General features: G+C 38.3%; 1 protein-coding gene across 1 annotated transcript in view; it reads left to right on the top strand.

The window, feature by feature from the left end:
• NRPA1 (nuclear RNA polymerase A1) overlaps nt 1-18,697 on the top strand; it is a 471,665-nt gene that overhangs the window by 32,662 nt on the left and 420,306 nt on the right. Inside the window, exons 3-4 of the mRNA XM_089432122.1 lie at nt 11,997-12,156; nt 12,384-12,686. Of these exons, the coding sequence (XP_089288248.1) occupies nt 11,997-12,156; nt 12,384-12,686 (463 nt within the window). The remainder of the gene's footprint in view (nt 1-11,996; nt 12,157-12,383; nt 12,687-18,697) is intronic.

The following is an 18,697-nucleotide window of genomic DNA, read 5'->3' as shown; positions in this document are numbered from 1 at the left end:
TATAAGGAAGTCCTCCCAAATTTGCATGAGAGGGAGACAAGTTTGAAGATCATTCTTGGAGACAATTCTTCATATCCTATGAAGGGCTTTGGATCTGTCAAATTTGATTTGGACTCTAGGGAATCTATTCTTCTTCATGAAGTAATGTATGCTCTAGAACTAAACAAGAACTTGGTATCTATTTCTGCTTTAGAAGACAAAGGGATGAGAGTAGCCTTCATAAAAGGAAAAGTCCTCACCTAACTGATGGAATCTCGAATGAGGGATGCCTTTACATTGGGATCTAGAGTAGAAGGGCTCAATAAAGTCACTGGAAGACCTCTGTTAGGAATGGTCCACGACACCAATCATTAAAGCGATCCATGGCACCGAAGATTGACACATCTACATTATGAAGCTCTACCAGAATTGAAGAAGTTAGTCTCTAGGATTCCTGATGTTCAAGCTATACATGATGTGGAGCATGTCCAGAGTGTGCCAGTGGGAAGAAGACAAGGGGACCATTCTCATCTAGCAAGAACAAGACTAATGACATTCTCCAACTCATTCATTCTGACCTATGTGGACCTATGCATATGCATTCTCTTGGTGGAAATCTCTACTACATAACTTTTATTGATGATTTCTCCAAGAAGACATGGATATGCTAGTTGAAGCAAAAGGATGAAGCCTTTTATATGTTCAAGGACTTCAAGGCATTGATTGAAAATCAAACAGGGAAGAAAATCAAGATCTTCAGGTTTGACAATGGTGGAGAATACATTTCGAATGAGTTCATAGACTTTTGCAAGAATGAAGGTATCAAGAAGGAGACAATTGTGCCTTATAATCCCAAGTAAAATGGAGTGGCTGAAAGAAAGAACAAGTCCATTGTCGAAGTTGCCCGAGCTATGCTCCATGATCAAAAGCTGTTGAGGTTCCTTTGGGGAGAAGCAACAAATACAACGATATATGTTCAAAATAGGGTCCCTCATCAAACTTTGAACAACAAGACTCCCGAAGAAGCATTCACAGGTGTGAAGCATTGGTCATCTTAGGATATTTGGTCGCCCCCTATATTTCCATCTGCCGAAGGACAAGAGGAACAAGCTGGAAGCCACTAGAAGGAAAGGTACGTTTGTTGGGTGCTATGAAACTTCTAAAGCATTTAGAATATATATACTTGGTCAAATGCAGATTGAGTTTGGCAGGGATGTAACTTTCGATGAAGATGCTGCCCTTGGAAAAGCAAGGGGCCTTCCTCTGCCTCCACCTCTCGAGAAGAATAATGATGATATGGATCTACTACTAGAAGGTCCTTCTGTGCCTGAATCTGAAAAGGAGATTGTTGATGATCATATGAAGTCCATGGATCCTTTAGACCCTCCTCCAAGTGATCCTCTTGCCAAGAAGAGACCATTGTGGCTTTAAGGTACATTACAGGATGTTGAGAGACATATTCCTACCAAAGGGAACTTTAGAAAATAAGAAACCTTGCTGATATCAGGGATATGTTGTAACCATGAGCACTATTATTCAAGTCGAGCCACCTATCTTTGAAGAAGCTGTGAAGGAACACGATTGGAAGGATGCTATGGCTAAGGAGTATGAATCAATTATGAAGATTAATGTATGGGATGTTGTTTCAAGACCAAAGGAAAAATCAATGGTGACTTCAAAATGGCTATATAAAATCAAACATGGAGCTGATGGAAGCATCAAGAAGTATAAGGCAAGGTTCGTGGCCTGAGGGTTCTTCGGCAAAGAGGGAGAAGATTATGATGATATATTTTCTCTCGTTGCTCGCTACACTACTATTAGATCAATCATTGCCCTTGCTACTAGTCAAGGATGGATACTTCACCAGATGGATGTAAAGACGACATTTCTTCATGGCATACTACATGAAGACGTTTATGTTGAGTAACCATAGGGATTTGAAGTGACAGACCGAAAGACACATGTTTGCAGGTTGAAAAAGGAATTATATGGCTTGAAGCAAGCCCCTAGAGCCTGGTATGCCAGTATTGACAGTTTCTTGGTGAAGCTTGGGTTTATGAGAAACAACTATGATCCCAATCTCTACTTCAAGGTGGTCCTAGGTATGCCTTTGATTTTGGTTCTATATGTTGATGGTCTATTCTTGACAGTTAGTGAGCCCCTAATGCTCGAGTGTAAAAGGGAGTTGGCCTCTGAGTTTGAAATGAAGGATCTTGGTATGATGCACTATTTCTTGGGATTAGAGCTTTGACAGAGACCTGGGGAGATTTTGAATTTTCCTTTCTTAAGGAAAATATGTCGTGAAGCTATTGGAGAGATTTGCAATGACAATGTAAATCCTTGGCCATCACGATGGAGATGAATTTCAAGAAGTTGTGCGGCAATGTTGTTGGATGTTATGAATAAAATATATATCAAATAATATAAATAATGTAAACAACAATAATAATAAATAATGATTAATTAATTAGTAACTAGTTAATGAAGACGTATGTCCCTAAGGACATGACCGTTGGTGAAGAGGTATTTGCCTAGGTATACAAGCAGGCCCTCACCCCCATTGTAATAATCTCATATCAATTCTTTTATATAATATTCAATATAAAATTACTTGTCCTATAATGGATGTCTTTGTCTTCGAAGTATTTTGAAGATTGTTGCTACGTATATGAACTTTGTTTGTTACATTGGTATCAAAGTTGTTCTATCCTTTGGCCGCTCAACTGCTACACAAAGTTGGTCTGATCCGGTCTTTGGTTGTAAAATTCATCAACCTTGTTGCCGTTAAAGTGTTTCGCTACAAGAGTTTGGAGCATCTCTATTTCGCCAGTTTTGTCATTCATTCAGGCCTTAAAAAAGAGTTCTTAAAAAAAATCAAAATAAAAAAAAGGAAAATAGATTATAAATTAGAAAAAAAATATTAAAAAAAAAGGTCAAGATAAAAAAGAAAAATAAAAAAATATTAAAAAAATAAAAATAAAAAAAAGTTATATATATATATATACATGAAAAAATTTATTTAAAAAAATTATATAACAAACAAAATACAAAAGTTATATAAAAAAATAATTAAAAAAATAAAAATAAAATATCACTTACCTGGCCTTGTCTCGTGCAAGTAATAGCCACTAGAGCCACCATACGCAGCCTGACAACCTTGATAGATCTCCAGCCCATCAACCGATAGATTGTCGTTTTCTGTTGCCCGATCGATCACCATTTCCGCTACCTCGCAGTCGCCTGGTACTCGCATGATCGTCAAAACCGGAGGATGCCTGCAACCACTGACGTCAGACCACCATGTCTCCTGCTGCACGCAATCCCTGCTTTACTAGTTCACTGACTTGCTCCTTCGCTCAGCGAAGCCACTGAATGCGCTGCACTATGTAGGTATACACTGTTCCACAACTCATCATCCTCCTGACCTGGCCCTCCTGCGGTCTTATGTTACCGCCATCACCATATTTATCATTGCAATCAACTTCACTTGCAGCTGATTATCAACCATCAACATTATAAAATCAGCCTGTATGCATGCCAACCACCGCACAAGTTGTTCAAGTGGTTATTGTACGCATTCCAATAGTCATTTAGTGAATTTGATTGCTATATTAAAAGAAATTATTGGGGTATCAATCGCTTTGAGAGCAAGTCGTAAAATCGTGCATAGCCGCCATTCAGGATCATGACCCACAACATCACTCACGACCAAGAGTTTTCAATTATAAAAGATTTAGGAATAAATATACATTATAGAAGAAAAAAATCAATTTTGTTATGTTATAGCCAATTTCTTTATGCTAAAAGTGACTATATATTATAAAGAAAAAATACAAAGTAATTATAAAAAAATATACTTCATTAAAAGGTATACCTTATATAAAGTTGAAAAAAAAAGAGATATATTAAAGGAAATTATAAAGTTAAAAATGCATCAAAGGGTTTCGAGGTATTTATAACTTGAAAAAAAAGGAATAAAAGTTAAATGAGAGTCAATTTAAAAATTAAAAAAAGAAGGCGGCAAAAGTATCTAATATTCGACGAACAAAATGGAGTCTGATTTGAAAATGATAAAGGAAGGAAGATTCTCCTATAAAAGTATTCTAATTGTAGATTTTAGATTATTTACATTAAACGGGTGTATCCAAGGGAAAGAGATTAATATCGTTATTAATACAAACACTGAGAATATGAAGCATAAAAACTGATAGCTTGTAGGTTTGAATGTAAAAATACATAAGAGGTATTTGTAATAATAATTTATTATATATAAAATGTATAAGTGATGAATGTTACAATGAGGACCCGCCTATATATACCCAAGCATGTGTCGAATGTTACAATGAGGGCCCGCCTATATATACCCAAGCATGTGCCTTTTCGTGACTGGGCATGTCATGCCGTTTCACTTAACTTAATGAATATCTAACATAACCAATATTTGATTATTTAATATATACATTAATTTTATTTATTTTACTTGTTATGAATTATATTCATAACATAGCCCTTTCCTTTAGAAGCTTTGTCCTCAAAGCTTTAATGCTGTTGATTTCCTTCACTTAGTGTCTGTCGTCTTGATGTATATAATCTGGGCATCGTTTCGTCATGTAGCTCATCAGTAACATTCTCTTGGATACATATATATATATATATATATATATATATATATATATATATATATATATATATATATATATATATATATATATATATATATATATATATTAATAATTATATGTCAAATTAATAATATAATTAATTGACACTATATATAAATTAAAGGTTTATTAATATGAAGTGGTGGGGGAGGGGGCATGAAAGAAAATGGTAGCGATTGGGCTTGGACAAAATGGATGTAGCGGTGGTCAAATAATGATGCGAAAGATTCTGGCTTACGATCGTATGTGTAGGGGAGGGCATTGCGTATGTGTCGGATATATGGGCAGACACGATACACCCAATGGATAGGCACCGTGGCAAGGTGTTGATGGCTGCGGATGAGTAAGCTAGAAGCCAATTTCCGGGACACAATCTGACTGTCGTCTTTCCCAGAACGACGGACATGCTTTTCAGATACCGGGATCGTTTTCATATGTTTCAATTTCTCTTCTGCATTCTCTTTTGCCTTCTGAAGCTTTATTAAACGCCACGCTTCAATTTCTGAACCAGACCGCGCTTCCAATCGAGCAGCCCACTGTAAATGGAAGCAAGACCAGAGAGTCGGTGCTAAGCTTGCTAGTGGAGGCAAGAGAGGTCCACGGTGCTCATCAGGACTATACCAAATGTTATAATGCTCATGAATTTGGTTTCTTTTAGATGACCTCCGAAGGTTTGTCAAGTAAACCCACATGCACCCAGAGGAATTTGCAACTCGAACCTGTTCCCTCTCCTATTCAGTGTTGCACAAAAAGTTACCGAACTGATCAGAAATGACGCAATCCACAATTTCAACTAAATAAGCCGAAGAGAATTCAAAAGTGCCCGGGTACATGTTTAGTATTTGCGCAACGCAATCGACCCACTATAGAAAAATGGGGTTGGAAGTTGCATTAGAATTGGCAGCAAATGACTTTGCATGAGATGTATTCAATGTTGGCATCCCTAGACGATTTGCAAATGAATGCCCAAATGCAAGCCAGTCCTTTTCAATAAGTGCCTAAAAACCCTCAAAGGTCTGATAGTAAGGATCAAGCAAAAACCCTGCTAATGAAACCACCTGCGTAGTTCTATCCCAACCATCACGGCAATGAACCAGCACTGAGGCACCTTGTAGAGAAATTCGTGCAACAATCCAAGAAGAAGCAGCCAAGATACTGTGAATATGCATTACCCAACCACTATCTCCGAAAGTTGAAGAAGAAACATTGCCGCCTCCCCAATTCTGCCCACCCTTCCTCATGAACGACGATAACCCATCTGAAGAAGCAACACAGTTCTTATCCAAGAAGTCTTTGAGGCGATAAAACATACCAATTGCGGAGGCAGACAATGGCGGACATAGGGATGGGTGTTTTTCATTTGTCAGCTTGCTAATTGATTCGGTGTGCCGGCAGGACTGATTGACTACTCCACAGAGGGACAACGTCAGGGTTGACTCGAACGCGATTTGGAGATGTGCGATGACAATTCGAAGGTTGGTGGCAATTTGCGGATCAAAGTCAGTCGATAACAGAGTTTTGTCGCCATAATTCAATTTTGAATCTATGTGCTAGCTGAGTTGTTTTAGTGATTCCCTGATGTTGCCCCAAGTAGCTTGCGTATGTTGTTTCTGTAAGAAGCCATAAACCGTGTTTAACACAATGAAGACCTTGATTGGCCTTTGTAAAGCAGGAGGATAAGAAAATACTTTCTTCGCTTTCTATAATCATCCTTCATTTCAGGTCTTTTCTTTGAAATGCCACAAAGAATATTCAACTCTCTATCTGTACCCCTAACTAGCTTCAAAATCCTCGGGGAATAATCTACTTGTGTATCAACATAAGCTACCTTCAGGAATAATCTATGTGCCACAACATTTTCAGTTTTGACCTTAGCAATCCCAAAGTCACCCTTCAATTTTTCTCGGGGATCCTCGCCTTCAAGATCAATTTGTTTATGAAAACTAAGTTGGGTGTCTTCCCTGTCAAATTTATCATTGTGATTATCCACCATAATAACTCTGTTCTTACTCTCACCTTGACCTTGTACTGGAAGGAGATGACCTGCATTGGGCCTATCCAATATCATATCATCTATCCTCTCATAATCTGCCGCAACGTCAGTTCTAATCGCTGAACTCAAGTTTCTGTCAATTTCATTATTAACAAGAGTTTGAAAAACATCTGCTTTATCATAGCCAAGGATGGCCCTTGATACATATTCACCATTATCTATTCCGTGACTTGCCAAATGTGTTTTTTCCTGGCAATTTCTTCAAGGTGCGTATCACTAAGATATGCATTATCCTGCCATGTAGCTTTTGACTCATTTGCAAACCTTTTATTTGTATTAACGATTCGAAAGCCTGGTCTAAACTTTTCATAGTTTTCATCGATTGATCTAACAATACTACTCAACTCTTTCACTTCCCCTACAAGACTAACATGATTCCTTTGGCAGTTTGTCAGATGCTCTTTTGCTCCTCTCTTGGTCGAGAGAGATGATACAGGGTTCCATGTAGCAATTTGGAATATTGATGTTGTCTTACTAATGTATTGAGGTACATATCCACTATGTGGTTCCAGTACCTCTAAAGTGCAATCTTCACTGGGACTGGACTTCACTTTCTGTGTACAGGAGATTGCCATCTTTATAAGATTTCCTGTAGCAACATTAAGCACAGATATGTTACTATCAATTGTTTGAGGCTTGGACCTACCATGTGATTCTATTGAATCTAAGGGAGGAACCATAGACGAGGATGATACTACCAGGTCATTTTCTGCAGCATCATTACACACTTTGATGGCTTTACTAATTTCTTGGGGTTCATGCTTGCCATGTGATACCTGTGCTCCTGAATTAGTATCTTTGCGAACAATAGATTGTTCTCTTGTGATGGGAGATGAAGTTGAAACAGTCACAGGATTTCTTGCAACAATTGTTGTTGTCTCATTCGTCATATGAGTTCTACATGTCTTATGTAGCCCTTGCCCAATCTCACATGAAGCTTCAAGGATGGTCGGAGGTGACACTTCCTCCAACACTTCCTTTAGATGCGTTGTATTCTTTGAGCTTGCAGGCAAATTGGAATTTTCAGATGATTGCAATGTGGCCATTTCAGATTGATTAGAATTATAGTGCTCCCCTCCTCCTTCACTTTCAACATCAACTTCATCTGGATCATCATCTTGATCTTTTTTTGTTTTTTCGTTGTCGCTATCAACTTCCTTATTATTGATTTCCCTTCGACATGCTTTAATATCTGCATATGATTTTTCTAAATGCTGAAATGCTTCTTGAATTTTACTAAAATTCTCCATGGATTCAGGACGTGAATGTAATGACACATTGTGCGGCGAACAACGTTCAAAGACCCTCATGATTATATTGTGTGCCATGGCTCTGATACCATTGAAGCATAAAAATTGATAGCTTATAGGCTTGAATGTAAAAATACACGAGGTATTTGTAATAATAATTTACAAATATCACAGGCTGATTTGTAATCCATTTTTGTTGTTTTGTAGATAGCGTTTTCTGCTGGAAGAGATGTTGAAGTCTATTATGATCTGTTCATATTAAGAGCTTACTTCCCAAGAGATATTGTCTCCATTTGCCTAATGCGTGCATAATAGCAAGCATTTCCTTGTTGTATGTAGACTTGAGATGTTCTTGCTTATTGAGCTTCTTGCTTTCAAACACAATTGGGTGACCATCCTGCATTAATACTGTTGCTATGCTAAAACCTGAAGCATCACACTCAATTACAAACGGTCTTGAGAAGTTTGGAGTTTCCAATACAGGGGCATTATACATAACTTCAAGTCTTCAAAACACTTTTCTCCTTCATCATTCCATTGAAATGAGTTCTTATTTAGAAGGTTCGTTAGGGGTGCCATTATATGGGCATAGTTTTTAATAAATCTTCGATAATACTCGGTTAATCCTAAGAATCCTCTTAGCTTGGAGATATTAACTGGTTTGGGCTATTCCCTTATAGCCTTGATCTTATTAGGATATGCTTTTACTCCTTCCTTGGATATTATATGTTCGAGATACTCTACATCTTCTTTTCCAAAAGTGCATTTGGACTTCTTGGCATAGAACTGATGCTTTTCTAATACAGTAAGAACTTGCTGAAATGTTGTAGGTGCTCCTTACATGTTTTACTATAAATTAGAATGTCATCAAAGAATACTAACACAAACTTCCTTAGATATGGGTAGAATAACTTGTTCATAGTAGCTTGGAATTTTGCTGGTGCATTGGTTAAACCAAAAGGCATTACTTTAAACTCGTAATGACCTTCACGTGTTCAGAACACATTTTTTGCTATGTCTTCCAACCTTATTCTGATTTGGTAATACCCTGACCTTAAGTTCAATTTTGAAAAGTATTTAGCTCCATGTAGTTCACCCAACATTTCATCAATAAAATGGATTGGAAACTTGTTTTTAATATTTATTTTGTTTAGTCCTCGATAATCGACGCATAATTTGAACGATTCATCTTTCTTTCGAACTAATACAACTAGACTAGGATACAAACTTCTACTTTTTGTGATAATGCCACATTTTAAAACATCCTGGACTAATCTTTCAATTTCGATTTTTTGATGATGTGGATATCGATATGGTTTGATGTTGATGGGATTTGATCCTAATTTGACTTTGATTTTATGCTCAATTTCTCTTTTAGGAGGCAACTTCATTGGAAGATCTTGGAATACTTTTTTGTGCTTTTGAATGAGACGGGTTTCTGAAAATACAGGTACTCGTGTAGCTAAAGTTTCTCATTCTCAGGTGTATTCGTCCACACCTCCTTTTTGTTGCAGTTTGGTGAGTGTCGAGAAGAACTCTTGTTCCTTGACACCTTGGAACCTTTTAAAGAATGCATTTTTGAATTTCCAACTGATAGCGGGTGTCGTATTTTTTCACCACATATACCAATTATATGCTTCGCCTTCCATTTGCATGAATGCATGCCTGATTTTTTCATCATCACTGTTAATACTGTAAATCTTGAAATATTCTTCTACTTTATTGAACCATGCAACCTTGCACTTCTCATTACCGTCAAATTTGGAGAGTTCAAGTTTTGCTCTTTGTTGATATGTCGCAATTGTTGGAGTAAAGAGAGGGTATTGATTCACAAGTTGCATATTTGAGAATTGATTCCTGAGTTGCATATTTTGAAACTGTGTTACTATTTTGTTGATGGGGTATGGATGATGCTTCTCATGTGATTCTGAAGAGTTTTTCGAATCTAGAGAATTGAGATGTTGAGTAGCTTCATTATTCTGGGGTATTTGATCAGGTGTAATCTTCAACTTGTCACAAATACAGGTCAACATCACCATTGCTTGACTATGATTTAGATTCACCGTATTTGAAAGGATTGCATGATCCTTTTTAAATTCGTTATGGTTCTGCTCGAGCTAACTTTCTATTCTCTTTGTTGTATTCTGAAGCTCCTTGATGTTTTCGCCATGTCTCATCACCTTAGTCTCAAGATCTATCAATCTTTTATTAAAATCAGCCATCGACATTGATGAAGACATTGATCGGGTATGAGGTGGAATATACTTATCCAACTTAACCCTTTTTCTTATCTTGACCCTATTTTTTTGTTAATTTTTATTAATTAGTTAAATTATTATTATTATTTATTTATTTATTTATTTTATTTTTAATTAATAGATATATTAACTATATATAATTATATAACTATGCTATATAACTATATAGTATATGTTTGTAATATATATATTAATACCCACGATTAAAAATCCAAAGTGGGGCGTAATGTTCGTGGTTCAACCAAGTGACATTGATGGTCAACTTGAGATTTGGACGCGGGGAATGAGGTATGGGGATGAACGACAGAGAGTGCAATAGAGATGGCGGAACGAAACGAACCGATGGCTAGGGGTGTTGAGGAGGATGGCTGCGGACGAAATATGTGGCTTGAGAAGAACGACGGTGAGGATCACATAGCGGCATGACACAGGGAATGACGGAACAAAGACACAATGCGGATGAGTACACAACGATAGGTGACGGTGGAGGAGAACAATTGCTCGTGACTGAGTAGTTTGCAGGCAGAGGATCGACCGCTCTGATACCACATGAGGCTCACAAACTCTTTAATTACAGAAACAAGAATAGATATACTTATTAATTATTGAATGATGGTTACAAGTGTGGGAGGCCCCTGGCTTAAATATTGCCTAGGGTGCCTCTTGGTGAATGCTCATGATCTTTGATCATGCCCTTTGCCTAATTAACTAATAGTTACAGATTAATTTTTACATAACACCCTCATATAGCGAGACACACAATTTACACATTATTGTTGTGCTTAACTCCAATCTTGACTCTTTGTTTGTGATTCAATTTGCCCTGTCCTAGCATCAATTGCCTATGACAAGCCATCCATAGATTTGTGCTTAGAAAGTATTCAGATAAGGCCTCTTGCTCAACACATTCCAATTGTTACAACCCATGGAAACATGGAGTTCTCTCCAAATTTCGCTTTGAATTTTGTTCCTAAATAAACTTGTATTTTTTATCAATATATATTTTTCCTTTCTAAAATATACCTCCATTTAAAGTCGGTTCCTCATATGCTTCTTGGTCGGCTTGCCCTTTTTTGGTCCAGCCTCTACATGATGTGTGTTTGCAGTCCTTTGATGCCTTCTCTGACCACAACAGTCTCTTAGTTCTGTCACTTTCCACCATTTCATCTCCACTGTGGTTTTGATACTATGTTAGTTTTTACACACATAAAAGAGCATAAACAGGAATTCACATAAGAATAAGAGAGAATAGATTGATTCCAATCTCTTGGCTCCATCACCTGCTACCTCCACATCTCTTTATTGTGGCTTTGATACCATGCTATTTTTACACACACAAAAGAGCATTAACAGGAATGCACATAGAATGAGAGAGAATAGATTGATTCATTATGGAGTAATGCAATGTCTCATTACATAGTAGGAGAGAGTAATTATGTAACTTCTGGATACGAAATCTTTCAATGATTACATTTATTAACTAGTGATTATGTCATTTTATTATAAAGTCTCCAACTAAGCCTTTATTAAACGTCTAAAGTACACCTATGTCCTAATTATGTCCATTATATCTAACATGTTTGTTGATGAATTCACGTACTCATTGCTTTATTTTATTGCATAGTATGTATTGCATTTAAAGTAGGAAAGCTTTATCCAATTGCTCTGTAATATTTTGTGCTTTTGCTACAACTCCAAATAATTGGATGTTTGAATCAAAGAAGGGGCTATGAACTTACAAAGGTATTTTGTTATCGTGCATAACTTTTAAACAATATATTTTGAATATTTTCAGTTGTATCATGTGTGGAGAACCTGCAGTCCATTGCCCTGGTCACTGTGGCCACATTGAACTTGTGTTACCAGTGTACAACCCATTGGTCTTTAAGTCTGCTCAAAAGCTCATGACACACATGTGCATCTTCTGTCATCACTTTAAGCTCGAAAGGCAGCAGGTAAATTTCATGCCTCTGTTTCTTAGGAAGTAGTAGTGGAAAAATATTTCAAATCTGGGTTTTCCCGGTGAGGATAGTTATTTTCAAAGGACAAGCTTAGGTCTAGTGAAAACTAGATGGCAAAAATATATTGACTATTAGCTCTTAAGTTCTGGAGGTATTTTAGTGTTAAAGCATCATAAATATAGTGGGACTTACAATTACTGACATTGATATTGGCATGGTAGATTAAAAAATATGCTAAAAAGCTTGAGCTCATTATGAATGGGGATATCATCGGTGCTAAAAGCCTGGGATCAGATCTAGTAGATGATGAATTGCTATCAAAAGAGCATAAAGAGGAACATCCAATTGATCAACAAGCTCTAACACCCTGGCAGTCTGGGAGAAATACTTGGACATCTCTTCAGTTTACTGAGGCTAAGGCAGTCTTGAATACCATGATGTCAGAAATGAATCAGAAGAAATGCAAGAACTGTGGAGCAAAAGTACCCAAAATTACCAGTCCTATTTTTGGAAGGTTATATCAGGTACTATTTCTTGTCATGAGTATATTTTCTCTTTATTCATTTACTTTGTGGAGTAGCAATAGCAATAGCCTAGAAAATTTTCTCCCCTGACTTATAAGTTCAATAAAAGCTCAATGTCGAATATTTGTACTCTCTTCCTAATGGGCTTTTGTGTTTATGCAAAAGCTATATTTTCATTTTAGTCTTGGAAAAACATGTTTATTCATTCTCTACATGTAATATTCTGGCCTTCCTTGAAGTTTTTATTCTTTTCATTATGAAGTGTTGAGAAATTAAGATGCTGGTAGGTTAGTGTTAATTTCTTTGTCATGATAATTACTTGTGAATGTTTGTTGGCTTTATTAAATTTTTATGTTCTTCTTCATCAAACAATTACCAAAAGTACAAAACATGAAGATCACAAGAAACAAAGAACACAAGATGTAGGTTTCAAGTCAGGGCAAAACACCACAAGGGGGAAAACCCAAATAATCCTCTTTTTATAGAATCAGATTAAAGTGAGATATCCAAGACCCAAGACCAAGACTGCCACAAAGAACCCAAGTCATCCCTCCTCCAACTCTTCTTCATCAAGTCAAATCAACAAAGTCAGTGCTGGTCAAACATTTGAAATTTGGTCAACTCCTGAAATTTCGGGCCTGCAATACTTCAGAAAAATTCACGGAACTAGGAGGTCAAACAAGTGGCTCTTGGAGCCTAGGCCGAGTTGTTTCGTAAGGAGGGCCGACTTGGTCTTGTGGTGACATTTTTGACTTTTTTGATTAAAAAATAATTATTTTTGTTTTTTCATACAACAAGTCCAAATGGGACTTTGACTCACATACATTTGCTTGACTCATGAAATTTTTTCTTTTGACTCAAATAACCCTAAAAGCATGAAGAACACTAATAAAAATAATAATATTTTTTTTTCCTCTTTGGCTTTTACATGAAATACAAATTGATACAAGTACAAAGATAATTTTTTTTTTTTAACTGAAACGTTTATATGATTTTTATTTATCTGGAAGCAAATGGGTCTTTTTCGAACTGTCCCCAAATACAATGTAGATTTCTGAACTCTGCCTCTTTTCCTCTATTACAAAATTCAGGGCATTTGAACAAAACTATTTTTTTTAACAAATATAAGCCCTTTCATGATAACACTGCCTTTGTTAGCCATTTGATCCGCTTCACTCTTTAAATTTCTGAGTATATGATAAAATTTGCAGCTGTCGAAGTATTGAAGGACTCTTTTCAGTCTTTCCAATGTTTTGTTGAGGCTAGGATTATTGAATCGATCCCCCATGTTTAAATTTTTTATTATTAGCTCTGAATCTCCGAAGACTTGCAGCTTTTTCACACCTTTGTCTCTTGCAATTTGGCAGGCTTTGAGAAGCCCTAGAAGCTCTGCTTGATTGTTGGACTTCTGGCCTAATCCCCAATAGAAGATGTCTTTAGAGTAACCGTCCGGAGAGTAGATGACTCCCCCAGCTCCAGCTGTCCCTGGATTCCCTTTAGACGCCCCATCAAAGAAGACTGTGGGTATTTTTTGAGACCTCCACCAGTTTTGAAAGTAATCCTCTTTATCTCTTAAGCGCCATTCCTGTTTGTCACTTTGTGGTTTAGGATAGTTTCTGCTCGGATAAGGCACTAGAGAGCCTAACCACATCTTTTCTTCTGGCAGAAGCAAAGAGTCTTCTTTTATATACTGCTGCTGGGCTGCTTCCATCAGAAAGGCCTTAGCTTTTGCAGCTATTTGCAGCGGAGTGTGTCTCACCTCTTTAAATATCTGCTGGTTACGTGCCAACCAAATCTGCCAGCAAACGTATTTGGGTATCGCTGCCCAAATTCTGCTCCAGAATGATTTTTGGGGAATATGATGGGGGTAATGATGCCTCCAAGAGGCAAAAAGATCTGCTGCAGAGTTAAAGGATGGGACAGGAGTCTGCAAGTCCATTAATATGAGCCCCCAAACTTCTTTTGCTACACTGCAATCCATAAATAGATGCTGGACTGTTTCTGAATTGTTATTGCACATAGCACACCTATGAGGTCCTGTTATATTTCGTTTCTCCAGATTATCTCCCGTGAGAATTTTGTTATGAATCAAGGTCCAGCAAAAGAAATTTACTTTTGGTGTGGCAAATGAGTCCCAAACGTTTTTCCAGAAAGTCGGAGGATGATTACTATTTCTTAAACCCTGCAGAGCGCTATAGCCAGCAGCTGTGGAGTAAACGCCAGATTGACCCCATCCCCAGCAATCTTTTGAGGCTCTATGTACAGGGGCAGCGTCCTCCAATCGATCTTCCAGCAGAGATTGTTGATAATTCAATCTGTTCGGGACTCCATGGAGATCCCAGCCCTCCCATTCCCCACGCTGGTTCCATTTCGACAGTTCATAGAGACTTTTGACTCCAACTCGCTCCAACCAGGATCTTAGATCTGATATATCCGCATGATCTGCTAAGGGAGCATTCCTCATGATACTGCCCGTCCCCAGATTGATGTGTTTGCCGCTTCTAGGGATTCGATACAGTTGTTTTATGAAATGTTTACTGCTTTTACAACACAAACTCCAGATTTGCGTGCTATTGGCTGTGGGCATGTGTATTACGTTGCTGAGATCTTTGCTGACTCCATACTTTGACCGCAATGTAATGCTGACTCACCCAATGTAATGCTGACAGGGTGAGTGGGATCGTGGATCAATTTCCACAGGATTTTTCCTCCCAAGGCCAAGTTAACGAGCTGGGGATCTCTTATCTGTAGTCCCCCCTCCTCCTTCGTTCTCTTTACAACATCCCAATTCACCATATGTATTCTGTTTTCATTGCCTTTCCCTCCTTGCCACAAAAAATCTCTGAGTAGTTTGGAGATCTGCTCCATAACATTTCGAGGAGCCAAAAGAAAAGTAGCCTGAAAGATTGGGAGCGCTGACAGCACCGATTTGATCAAGATAACTTTGCCACCCTTAGTCAACTAGTAACCCCCCAAGCTGCAATCTTGGTTTTCATTTTTGAGATTATTTCGCTCCATAAAGCTCTTTTATTGGTTCCAGATATAATGGGCAGGCCAAGGTAATTGAATCTATCCCAGACTGTTTGTCCTTTGAACCCAAGAATAGAAGTTATGCCTGCAAGTTCTTGTTGATCAATATTCCAACTAAAAACTTCACTCTTGCTGTCATTAACTGCCGCTCCAGAGACTCTGCAGTAGTTTCTGAGGATAGTGTCAAATGCTCGAGCAATTCTAGTGGAGGCTCCACCTAGGAGGAGAGAATCATCTGCAAAAAGTGCATGATTCGAAGGCTCAACTCCTATTGAAGTTTTGAGGCCCGGTAAGATACCTGCAACTTTTTCTGCATTGAGCTTTCGGCTTAATGAGCCTGCCATAATAATGTACAGATAGGGGGAGAGAGGGCATCCCTGCCTTATGCCTCTCTTGGCTTGGAAGAAATTTGTTGGACGGCCGTTGACAAGGGGAGCGATCCATGGATTGTTAATGCAGGCTTTGATGAGATGAACAAAAAAGGGCGAGAAGCCAAATGTGAGAAGTACTTTGCTAAGGAAATTGCGGTTGACTCTATCAAACGCATTTGCCATGTCTAATTTTATCACCATTCCTTTCTCTTTCCGCTGTCTGCTGGAGTGGATTGTCTCCTGGACCTGGATTACATTATCCAGAATATGTCTACCTTCCACAAAACCACTTTGGGAGTTGGAGATCACCCTTTTTAAAAGTGGCTTAATTCTGTTTGCTAACAGTTTGGCCAGAATTTTATAAGACGCATTGCACAGCGAAATAGGTCTGAATCTGGAAAAAGTTTCAGGATTGGTGACTTTGGGGATTAAAGCTAGGTAAGTGGAGTTGGTTCCTCCACCTATCTTGGCTTTTGTCATAAATCCTCTTATCATTTTCTGCAGATCTGCCTTGATAATATGCCAACATGTTTTAAAGAAATGGATTGTGAATCCATCGGGCTCTGGTGCCTTGTTTGCCTCCATGGCCCATATAACATTTATGATTTCCTTCTCCGTTATGGGTCTGCAGAGGATTGCATTTTCTTCAGGGCTGATGAGATTGAGTATGTTTGAAAGAAATGCAGCAGTTTCCTCATCATTACTTTGAGCATCTGCACTGTAGAGGTTCTGGAAGTGAGCTTCAGCAGCTGCCTTGACTTGATTGTATCCTTTGCAGACTTGACCGTCTGCTGTTTTAATTTCTGCTATATAATTCCTTGACAGTCTTGCTCTATATTGCATGTGGAAGAAAGATGTATTCCGATCCCCCGCCTTTAACCACAGACTTCTAGATTTAATTCTCCAATATTCTTCCTCCTTTCGGAATGACTGATATACTGATCGTTGTACTTGTGTTTCTGTTTCCAACAATTCTGCTGTGATATCTTTACTTTCCATGTCGGTTTGCAGGGTTTGCAATGAATGAACTGCCTCTTTTCTTTGTTCAGGAGGAGTATGGGTTGGTTTCTTGATCCAGTCTTTCAAGGCTTGTTTTGTAGCTTTTAACTTTTGCTCTCAAACATAACTAGTTGATCCATTGATGGGTTTGGACCAAGCTTCTTTCATCGTGTCTAAGAAACCCTCTTTCTCAATCCAAAGGGGACTGAAACGAAAGGGATGGGACCAAGATCTTCTTATTCTTCCAGGAGGAGCTGAATTGGCTTATGGTCAGATGTAAGTTTAGGTAAAATTTTTGTGATGATGATTTTTTTATTCATCATTATGGAGCTTTGCACCAGAAAGCGGTCAAGTCGTGCAGAGATGTGATCCGGACCAATCCGGTTATTGGACCAGGTATATATACCCCGAACTGGGTTAAAATCCAACAGATCCCAGCTTTGGGAGAGCTCCTCAACCATGGGCAGCATGGGATCCCTGCTGACAATTCCCCCCCTCTTCTCTTTTGCTTTCATTATGATATTTAGATCACCTGCTATAATGATATTGATGGGGGAAGATAGATCTAAAAAGGCAGAGAGGCTGTTCCAACATTCTCTTTTTTCAGTATAAGAAACTGGTACATAAAGATTGAATAGAGAGATAGTTAACTTACTTGCTTTGTGTTTCAATTCCGTGAAGATCCAGTGCTGGGTTTCTTGGAAGTTATTCAGATGGAAAAGATCTTCAGACCAAAGGGTTGCCAAGCCCCCGGAGGTACCCCTTGCACTGACTGCTTTGCCTGCTTTTTTATTCCACTTTGATCTACTGACCTCTAGAAGGGCCTGCCCTTCTATTTTTGTCTCTTGGAGCATGAGAATATCTGAGGGTTCAGCTTTCAAAAGGTCTTTAACAACCTCGATTTTGGAGGGATTCCCCAGTCCTCTACAGTTCCAAGAGACTAGCTTCATTATTTATTATTTTGATGGGTGAGACCTCCCTTGGAAGGCCTTGGCCTGGTGTTTCGCCCGATAGACATTTCTATTGTGGGCTGACTTCCTTGTGTTTTGAGTCTTTCTGCCTCCTCCTCCCTCTTTTCCTTTCGGGATTTCCTTCCTGCTTTTTTTGATGGACGCTCGTAGGTTTCATCCTTTGAAGAATCTGAGCTCTCCATTGGTTTTTTCCTTGCTATATCAGCATATGATAGGTTGGTGGGGCTGCCTTGGTTGGAATCGCTCTGGGTTGCTTCCGCTCCCTCTTTGTGCGAAGGAGGAGTATTTTCCTGCTCCTCATTCTCCTTTGTTTGGTTAACTTGATGGATCTGTTGTTCACTTTCTGTCCCATTTGGACTTACTTCCACCTCTTGGTTTATTTTGGATCTGCTAGTTTCTCCATTCTTATTGCCTTTTCCTGTACCTTTTTTTGTATTTGCATTTTTCTGCACTAGCATCCATTGATCCCCGTTTTGTTTGTCCACTTGTTCCTCCGCCTTCTTCTTGCAGTGCTTTGCAAAATGACCATGACCATGGCAGTGTCTGCATTTAAATTGCAGCTGCTCGTAGTCCAGCTCTTGTACATACGTCCACCCAGCTACTGTAAGTTTGATGGCTTCTGGTAGCCCTTCTTCCAGGT

The sequence above is a fragment of the Pinus tabuliformis genome, chromosome 5_1, assembly GCF_031772625.1.
Source record: "Pinus tabuliformis cultivar Carrire ecotype Pingquan chromosome 5_1, CPIR1, whole genome shotgun sequence".
Taxonomy (NCBI): Eukaryota; Viridiplantae; Streptophyta; class Pinopsida; order Pinales; family Pinaceae; genus Pinus; species Pinus tabuliformis.
Note: the sequence above shows the minus strand (reverse complement) of the source record. Positions and strands in the feature narration are given on the sequence as shown.